Source organism: Solanum dulcamara, chromosome 7 (assembly GCF_947179165.1).
Source record: "Solanum dulcamara chromosome 7, daSolDulc1.2, whole genome shotgun sequence".
NCBI lineage: Eukaryota > Viridiplantae > Streptophyta > Magnoliopsida > Solanales > Solanaceae > Solanum > Solanum dulcamara.
The window spans coordinates 28,692,796-28,703,048 of record NC_077243.1 but is presented as its reverse complement, the minus strand read 5'-3'; the positions used below and the strand labels follow the sequence as shown (position 1 = coordinate 28,703,048).

Genomic DNA, 10,253 nt, shown 5'->3' with positions numbered 1-10,253 from the left:
GAAGCGAATTGTGTTTATATGTTTATGATCTACTAGTTTGGTTCAAGTACAAAAATTTGAAAATCCAAAATGACAGCACAACGTTAGTCATCATATCTACTTAGGCTCTTCTTTGCCGCAGATCTACTCTAAAAGTAATTTTTTTTCTTTTAATTTAAGTAATCTGTAAATCCTCTTCGGGGTTTTCAAAAAGCGACAAAAGAACAACAAAAAGAGTGTGAGATTGACATGGTGTATTCATTGATCGACTCATCTCTCAAACCATCTGGGAAGCGAATTGTGTTTATATGTTTATGATCTACTAGTTTGGTTCAAGTACAAAAATTTGAAAATCCAAAATGACAGCACAACGTTAGTCATCATATCTACTTAGGCTCTTCTTTGCCGCAGATCTACTCTAAAAGTAATTTTTTTTCTTTTAATTTAAGGAAATTTGAATTCAAGTTACTTCCTTTTCATTTCTGTTTTTTTTCCAACCAAAATCTGAATTCAGTGATGATGATCTGCTCATTGATTCAAGATATCATCGATACTTGTTGAAAATCCAAAATGAAGGCACAATTCAATCTATCATACATCAGGAAACCCTCTTTACCATTGAGTGAATCCAATCTAGAACTCCGCTGGACTAGAAATAACTTGAATCAATAAGAAAATCTCAATTCATTGGGTTTCGATACAACCAAAGTAACTTTTTAATTAATTTTACTTCAAATTATTTTTTTCTATTATGTTTTTCATACAAAGATCAAGTATTTATGATCTAGCAATTAATTCACGTTAGAAACAAAATCAAAAGTGATTGTACAACACAAATCGTCATACCCCTGAAGACTCTATTTGTGGTAGATCCATTCTAAAACTCATTTTGTTTACCAATCTAAGTAATTTGAATTTAATTAGTTCGTTTTTTAACCTTGTTTTCTCATACTAAGGTTTGAATTTAGAAAAGGTTTGAATTAGAGTAATAATTTGGGTTCACCTAAATTGGTCCAAACACTATTTAAGAGAGTACAATGACAGTGGAGCTCATGATTGAGAGAAAATGAATGCACCGTCAAAAGCCCTTTGAAGATGTATTTTTGAAATCCGGACACATTGCTTTCTCTCTCTTTCATGTCCGGCCCCTCTTGGCCTATCCCCTTCCTCTTGCCAAATCGGAACACTGTTTTTTGTAGTACCTGTGAAGATTAAACTTTGTTTTAGTAGCGGTTTTATTCTTGAGTAGGCCTCTTTGTGGAGGGTTGGAAAAGCCCTAAATTTTCCATCTGGGTCATTGAGATTTAGGGTTTTAATTGAAAGCCACATCTGCCTTTAGAACCTCATAGAAAGTGTGTATTGAAGCTGTTATATGTTGTGTATATGATGTGCAATTACTTGTATTAGGCTTTAGATTTGTCCCGTAGTGTTGTGTTTGATTTTGAAATGGATGGGCGGAGAATATCTGCTAGTCCTCGTCCATGTTCTGGTAGGAGGGTGGTTGCTAAGAAGCGTTCTCGTGGAGGGGTTGATGGGTTTGTGAATAGCGTCAAGAAGCTACAGCGGAGGGAGATTTGTTCAAAGCGTGACCGTTCTTTCAGTATGAGCGATGCTCAGGAGCGTTTTCGAAACATTCGATTGCAGGTATGCATGGATCTTTTCTCAATTCTTGCTTTTGAATTAATTTGTTGCTTAGATTTTGCATATCTTGAGATTTCATAGCCACAGTTGAATGAAGTGAGACAGAAAATTGGCTTTATGTTGGTTGAGAGGAATTGGGGATACTAAAACAAGTCAGTTCTTGAGTTTATGAACTAAAATTTGATTACTTCGTGCTTGATCCTTATATGGGTGATCCTAAGATAGGTTTATAGTGCACTTCTTTTTTCTTGTTTGGGGTCCTTATAGGCAAAGGAACTGTGCGTCTCCACTGGAGTGGTTTTATGCGAAGAAATGAGGATTTTGCCAAATGAACTCCTAAATATATTGGAGTAAGGCTGTGATTGATGAAGTGAATGTTTATTGACAATCTTTCCGCTAAATAATTATAAGAGTTGAGATAGAAGAAGAGCTAAAAGTTGCTTACCTCTGTTGGAAAAACAGGGGAAAATAAGATGTATAGGAAATGCACCTTATTTGGATTTTAAAGGGGAAATCCTTGTGGATGATGAAGTGTATGTTCTATTTGGGTGTTATTCTATAGGAAGATGGAGATATACGGGGTTGAATTTTCGCAGATCTTAGCAGTCTTAAGGAGGACTAGGAGTATTCTTTTTGGTGTTTCTGCTGGGACAGAGTTATAGTTCAAACAGAAGTTGAGTGCACTTCACCTAATGTAGTAGGTTTGATAATTAGTTCTTTATGGCGAATGGGTTGTTCAGTAATTTCTTATGCGTTGTAGTTGTATATAAGAGGTTATATCCCTTTACAGTATTGATATTTGGTCTAAAACTAAATTCAGTATAAAAAATGGTTATCCTAAGATTTAAACTGACAATAGTCTTGGGCATTGAGGATTAACATGGGTCTTCCTGACTTGAATATGCATGCAGTTTTATGAACTGCAATTTTCTTATGAGGTTTCCAGGTCTAACAGTTGAGATTATTTCTTATGTGTTCAGACAGTTCTAATTAATCTTTTTTGTTTTTTTTCTTTTACTTTTAATGATAAGAAGTTCTACTTTCTTCCTTTTCCTGGATAAATTTCCCCGAACAGTGATATCTCTGTCATCTAAAAGTTCAACAGAATCTCTCCAGTTCCTATCTGTTCATGCTGAACAGTAGCATGAAGCTGGATAGGATAGATCCTTAACCTAGGTGAATTAATTTAACCAGCTCATTCTTTTATCTTTGTTGAGCAAACATGGCATGAATTGCTGACTCGAATAACTTTCAGTGTATTCGCTGTACCTTTTTTTTCATCATGTAGAAGTTTGAGTTATCATCTTCGATGTTATGGCGGAACACAAATTTAAAGCTCTGTGTTTTACTATGGAATGTGTCTGTTTTATTTGCGCAGTTAAGCTTCAAACTGTAATACTATGACTATATGTAAATTATAGCTTCAGTTCCCTATTTTATAGGCAAAATAATGATAGTTGCTACTTGTTATCACTCACAAAAGAAATTTTGTTCAATTAGATTTGTAATATCCAATGTCTACAATTTGATGGCATGGTACATCTGATCTTAAGTTGTTTGACTTGAAATTTGTGCAACATTTTGATTGAACTAATGAACAACCAGTTTGAAATGCAAAGTAATAGCATGAAACAGAGTTATTATTGTTGCCGAAGGGGTGCATTTTAGAGCAGGTAGTACGAGAGAGCTGATAGTTTATATCTAAGTAATAGATGTCTTTTGCATGTTTGTAATGGACTTCTTGTTGTATGATGAGAAGACTTTTGCTGATTGCCTGTTAAAAGTTTATGTTATTTGTGATTTGTTCCATTATTAATGTCCGACTAATGTGTAGATTTATTTTTTTAATTCTATCTTTTGGATTCCGGGAATTAAATATTTCCATTACTGAGTTGGCCAAGTTCACTTGAAATTCTGTCTTTTGTGTTTTCTAGAAATGTGCATGGGCTAGAAAGCTAAGAAAAAAGAACAAGTTTTACAGTTTGTCGCCTTTGAGGGTTGGTTTATGAGAAAGAAGAATTTTATTTTCTTAAGTATATGTATTTTCTTGAAAATGATTTACCACATTGTTGTTTTCTGGATGTGGTTCAGCACTCCATTTAAAATTTATTCAGTTAGTTGAAAATTCTACTTTTGTTACATATCTATTCTTGTTAATTTAGTTCTGCTGACACTTTTGTTCAATTTACCTATGATCTTAGGAGGAATATGACACCCATGACCCTAAGGGACATTGTGCCATGGTGCTTCCTTTTCTTAAGAAAAGATCAAAGATAATTGAGATAGTTGCTGCACGTGATATTGTCTTTGCGCTTGCACAATCTGGCGTCTGTGCAGCATTTAGTCGAGGTAAAGCAAATTGTTGATGTTTTTTCCTGCATATTTGTATTCTCGCTCCTATCTATCTATCTATCTATCTATCTATCTATGCACCTTTGTGCTTGTGCAGTGACTTCAAGTAATTGATCCATATTTTGTTACCAATAATGCAGAAACAAACCAGAGAATATGCTTTCTGAACATCAGTCCAGATGAAGTTATACGAAGTTTGTTTTATAATAAAAACAATGACTCGCTCATCACTGTTTCCGTCTATGCATCAGATAATTTCAGTTCCTTGAAATGCAGAACCACAAGGATTGAGTATGTGATAGCTACTACATCTTGGTTTCTCTCTTACATATGTTCTTTTATCATGTTCTGATATAGTTGATAAAAATAGATATATTCGGAGGGGTAAACCAGATGCCGGCTTTGCTTTATTCGAGTCAGAGTCATTAAAATGGCCTGGTTTTGTGGAGTTCGATGATGTCAATGGAAAAGTCCTTACTTACTCTGCCCAGGATAGGTAATTGTGCTGTTATAAAGTCCCTTTTTAATGTCAAAGAGACCCACCCCTCCCCCCAAAAAAGATCTGTTTTTTTTTATTCATGTGAAGTTGCTTTTGTACTTACGGAATTCTTTTCACTTTCATCAGCATATACAAGGTGTTTGACCTGAAGAATTACACAATGTTATATTCAATATCGGACAAAAATGTTCAAGAGATCAAAATAAGGTAAATTCATTACTTTTGCATGTATGGATAGAAACACTTGATTTGTTGATTGAGTAATTGTGTGGAAACTTGTCTACATTATAGTCTTGCTCCTTCGGGTGTCATTCCAGGTCAACAAGCCATTGCAATTATTACGTGATCCCTGATAGGCTACCATATAAATGCTTTAGCTAGTATTCAGATTAGCGTTTTCCGTGAATGGATTAAAGACCTACTCCCTCCGTTTCAATTTGTTTTACTTCCCTCTTTAGTCTGTTTAAAGAAAAATGCCTCTTTCTTTTTTTTGGCAACTCTTTATTTGATTTCTATCTTTCTACATGGCATGTTTAAGACCACAAGATTAAAGGACATTTGGTACATTCTACATATCTCTAGTTCAGGACCACAATTAAAAGTCTTCTTTATTGTCTTAAACTTCTTGGCAAGTCAAAAGCAGACAAACAAATTAAAACAGAGGGAGTATTATTTGTGTAGCATTTCATGTTTGCTTGAGTCGCTACCAATTTTTAATGTTTTATGATATCCTCAATTTTGTGTATTGTTGCTCCCTTTCTAAGCAGCCCAGGAATCATGTTGTTGATATTTACCAAAGCTAGCGGCCATGTGCCTCTGAAGATTCTGTCCATCGAGGATGGTACTGTTCTTAAATCTTTCAACCATCTTCTTCACCGGAATAAGAAGGTGGATTTCATTGAACAGTTTAATGAAAAGCTTCTTGTCAAGCAAGAGAACGAAAATCTTCAGATTCTGGATGTGAGTAACTATCTATGTTCGACAGTTCATTGTGTTCCTTTATCATTACATCTGATGAACTGCTGGATGCAGGTACGTAATTCTGAGTTGACAGAAGTTAGCAGGACTGAGTTCATGACCCCCTCTGCATTCATATTTCTGTATGAGAATCAGTTGTTCTTGACATTCAGAAACAGAACAGTAGCTGTTTGGAACTTCCGCGGGGAGCTTGTTACTTCATTTGAGGATCACCTTTTATGGCATCCTGATTGCAATACTAACAACATTTACATAACTAGTGATCAGGACCTAATTATTTCATACTGCAAAGCTGATTCTGATGATCCCTTATCTGAAGGAAATGGTATGCTGGATTTTGAGAATTCCTTAAGTCTTACTTGATGATTGAAAACAACACTGCTTATATAAATCCATTTTAAGTGAGGGTTTGCTTCTGTGCTGTTTAAGAGTAAACTCTTTGAGTGGATATTATTATTACGGCTGCTACTATTGTTATTTTTACTTGTTAGCACCATCATTAATGTTTATGTTATTATTGTTTTTATTGAAGTTGTTTTTTATTTGTTGTTATCATCATCGTCTTCAAATGTTGGATAGATACTGGTCTAAATGTATTGGCATGTTTAGTGAGGGATTCATATAGCTGACTCCGCTAGCTTGGAATTGACACATTATTGTTGTTATTTGTTTAGTATGGTATAGAAGAGTCTAAATAATCGACTGAAATGTGAAAACATAAAAGAGGTTTGTTGAAAACATGTTACATTATTTGAAATAACTTATACTAATATTTTTTTATAAAATTTGTTGGAAAAAAAAACTTGCCATTTTAATTAAGGTCAAAATTTTTTGGACCTACTCTATTTAAAGTAGGTCAATCAAAATGGCAAGGAGTTAATAGGAGTTTGGATTTGGCTGTATATCATAATCAATGTGCCATACTTGTCCTGTATTACAGATTGCCTCAACATATTTTTGTATGCATATAGCTAGGGAGTAAGTAATCTTGTTATTACCTGGAGGGCTGAACTAGTGGGGTTATTTACAGATTTGATGTTTATCTCTTCGTTTATTTGTTTTTTTTATATATTTATATCATGGATTTCTGAGTATGAGTATTCTGGTTTGGCAGCGGGATCTATTAATATCAGCAATATTCTGACTGGCAAATGCCTTGCTAAAATAAAAGCAACCAGTGGCAAGGCCACTGATGATTGTAATGCTAGTGGCAGTGTGCCTGGTAAAAAAAGTTACAACTCAAATAAGCGGGTCCAAGATTCCAGAATTAGGAGCACTGTTGCAGAAGCCCTAGAAGATATTACTGCCCTCTTCTATGACGAAGAGCGCAATGAGATCTATACTGGGAACAGGCTTGGACTGGTCCATGTATGGTCTAACTGACTAATTATCCTACTCCCCTGCTGTCTAAGGTTGTTACTGATGGAGGAATGCCTCAGGTAACATTGTACTACTAGTATGGTGTTTTTAGTCTGGTACCCAAAGGAATGGTTTGAGTTGTGTCATCTCTATTTACTTTAAACTGTACCGTTTGTTTGTAATGTTGTTGCTTGGGTGATTGCCCTTTTAGATGAAGTATTGTAGTGATTTCTAGTGTACTGTTAGTGCTTTTGTAACTTAGGGCTGTCTACTTAGTCGTAGTCAGAGCTAGTTAACCAGTAAGTCTCATTTTGATTCAGCCATTCTAATGCTTTAAATGGTTGAGTGCACAGTGCATTGTTTCAGTGACACTGCTTTTGGTTTCCTTAAGTGAATGATTCTTCTACTTCTCTTTAGTTATTGACTGTTCCTTTATTTGCGCATGGTTTTTGTTTACCGTAACTTGGTGAGCAATTTGAATGAATTATGAGGCTGGAGTTACCCTGTCCAAATCGTGGACAACGAGGTATGCTAAGTTATGCTTTAGACTTTGGTTTCGACTGTTATTTTTGTTTCGAGATAGAAGGGAAATGACCCATCTTTGAAGATTTATAATTACTTTAATCAACCCTGAGGTGAAGCTTTTTCTCCATTGTACAATGTCCAGAGTTGAACAATTGAGGAAGAGGTATCCTCCGTTGCTTAAGACCAAATTTAGACGTTCTGGGTCCTCCTAGTGTAAAAAGTCTGTCATTGAAGGTAGTTTGTGGCAAATATTAGAGAAAAAAAAATATTATTATTGTGTCTACATTATTACACAGAGAATCCTATTTATAGGCATTATATAATAATTCTTTATCAAGTAAGATGTTATATACTATTCTTATTCCTATTCTAAGTAGAATTGTGTGTATCTATATTTGTTCTAACACTCTTCCTCAAGCTGGTGCATACAAATCGTATGTATCTAGTTTGTTACAAATATAATTAATACGAGGACCAACTAGGGATTTGGTGAAGATATTTGCAAGTTGGTCACTTGACTTAACAAATTTGGTAACAATATCTCCTGAGAATATCTTTTCTCTGACAAAGTGACAATTAATCTCAATGTGTGTAGTCCTTCATGGAACATTGAATTTGATGCGATATGAAGGGCCGCTTGATTATCACACACAAGTTTTATATGATCGATTTCTCCAAACTTTAGTTCTCTCAGCAACTGTTTGATCCAAACCACCTCACAAGTTGCTATGGCCATTGCTTGATATTTTGTTTCTGCTCTAGATTGAGCAATCACACTTTGTTTCTTACTCTTTCACGACATTAAATTACCTCCTACTAAATCATATTATCCAAATTTAGAACGTGTATTAGAGAGGGTGACCTTGCCCAATCAACGTTTGTATATCCGGTGATCTGCTCATGGCCTTGATCTTCGAAGAGTAGTCTTTTATCAGGAGCTGACTTTATATATCGCTGAATACGAACAACTGCATCTCAATGATTATCACAAGAAAAATTCATAAATTGACTTACAACATTCATGGCCTTGATCTTCGAAGAGTAGTCTTTTACCAGGATTCATGGCCTTGATCTTCGAAGAGTAGTCTTTTACCAGGAGCTGACTTTATATATCGCTGAATACGAACAACTGCATCTCAATGATTATCACAAGAAAAATTCATAAATTGACTTACAACACTCATAGGAAAAAAAGATGTCAGGTTTAGTTACTGTGAGATAATTCAACTTTCCAACTAGTCGTCTATACCTTTCAGGATTACTGAGCCCCCCCCCCCCCCCCCGTCCTGGAAGAAGTTTAACATTCGGTTCCATAGGAGTGTCAATGGGTTTACATACCTTGGTTCATGTTTCCTCAAGAATGTCTAAGGCATACTTGCATTGAGAAATAACAAATCTGATCTAGACTGAGCAATCTCAATACCTAGAAAATACTTCAGTCTGCCTAGATCTTTAGTTTGAAAATGTTGAAAGAGATGTTGCTTCAAATTAGCGATACCGTCTTGATCATTGCTGATGTTAACGATATCAACATAAACAACTAAATAAATACACAGATTTGGTGCAAAATGTCTATAAAATAGAGTGATCAGCTCCACTACGAGTCATGCTGAACTCCTGAAGTACTGTGTTGAACTTTTCAAATTAGACTTGAGGAGATTGTTTCAAATCATAAAGTGACCTACGCAATCGACATACAAGGCTACTAGACTCGCCTGAGCAATAAAACTACGTGGTTGCTCCACATAGAGTTCTTCCTCAAGATCACCGTGTAGAAAAATATTCTTAATGTTCAACTGATGAATAGGCTAATGACGACCAACAACCATAGATAGAAAAAGACAGGCATATGCTATTTTAGTCACGGGAGCAAAAGTGTCATTATAATCTAGCCCAAATATTTAAGTATACCCTTTAGCAACAAGGCGAGCATTAAGCCGATCAATTTAACCATCTGAACTAATTTTGACGGCATAAATCCAACGACAACCAACAATAGATTTACCAGCAGGAAGGGAGACAACTGCCCAAGTACCACTCGAACATAAAGAAGACATCTCATCAATCATCCATCCAGAGTGAGAAAGTGCTTTACCTATAGTTTTAGGAATGGAAATAGAGGGCAAAGATGATACAAAGACATAATGGGGTGATGATGACGCTAATAACTCAAGAAAGTATAATGTGAGTTAGAATATTGAGTAGGTCGTATACCTTTTTGAAGTCTAATTGATTGGCTAGGAGGAGGCAAGTACGCAGTAAGAGCAAATTTGACGCACAACATGAATCATCTGGGACTAGTGTTGGACGAGGAGGACGATGATAAGTTAGGAGTGGTGGCACTACAACTAGAGATGTAAAAGTAACCGGAGATTCCTCAAAAGTTGGTACAAGTAAGACTTGAGGTATCGGTAAGAGCTTAGAGACATCAGGATGAACATAAGAGGTATAGTAAGGTTGAGATTCAAAGAATGTGACATTGATGAACATAAGGTATCGATGAAAATCAAGTGAATAACAACGGTACCCTTTTTGAACTCGAGAGTAACCAAGGAAGACACATTTGAGAGCACAGGGGGCTAAATTATCTTTTCCTGGGGCTAAGTTATGAACAAAGCATGTGCTCTCAAAGACACGATAGAGTAAGGGTGTGATTGAGGAAACAGTATGGAATGTGGAACCTGATTCTGAATATAAGATGAAGGCATTCTATTAATTAAATAACAAGATACAAGGACCGCATCACCCCAAAAATGCAACAGAACATGGGATTCAATGAGAAGAGTGTGAGAAGTCTCAGTTAGATGCCTATTCTTCCTTTCATCTATGTCGTTATGTTGAGGGGTGTACAAACAAGATGTTTGATGAATAATTTCTTGGTGAGTCATAAACCCCTGAAATTGGAAGGATAGGTATTCTA

At 35.6% G+C, this 10,253-nt stretch overlaps 1 protein-coding gene across 1 annotated transcript; it reads left to right on the top strand.

Moving 5' to 3' along the window:
• Nucleotides 1-1,019: 1,019 nt before the first annotated feature.
• On the top strand, nt 1,020-7,224 carry LOC129895437 (uncharacterized). The gene is made up of 8 exons (XM_055971158.1): nt 1,020-1,623; nt 3,822-3,969; nt 4,113-4,263; nt 4,343-4,468; nt 4,598-4,678; nt 5,239-5,431; nt 5,504-5,774; nt 6,564-7,224. Exons 1-8 carry the CDS (start codon nt 1,426-1,428, stop codon nt 6,830-6,832), a joined length of 1,437 nt encoding a protein of 478 aa, XP_055827133.1. The 5' UTR covers nt 1,020-1,425; the 3' UTR covers nt 6,833-7,224.
• The last annotated feature ends 3,029 nt before the right edge of the window (nt 7,225-10,253 follow it).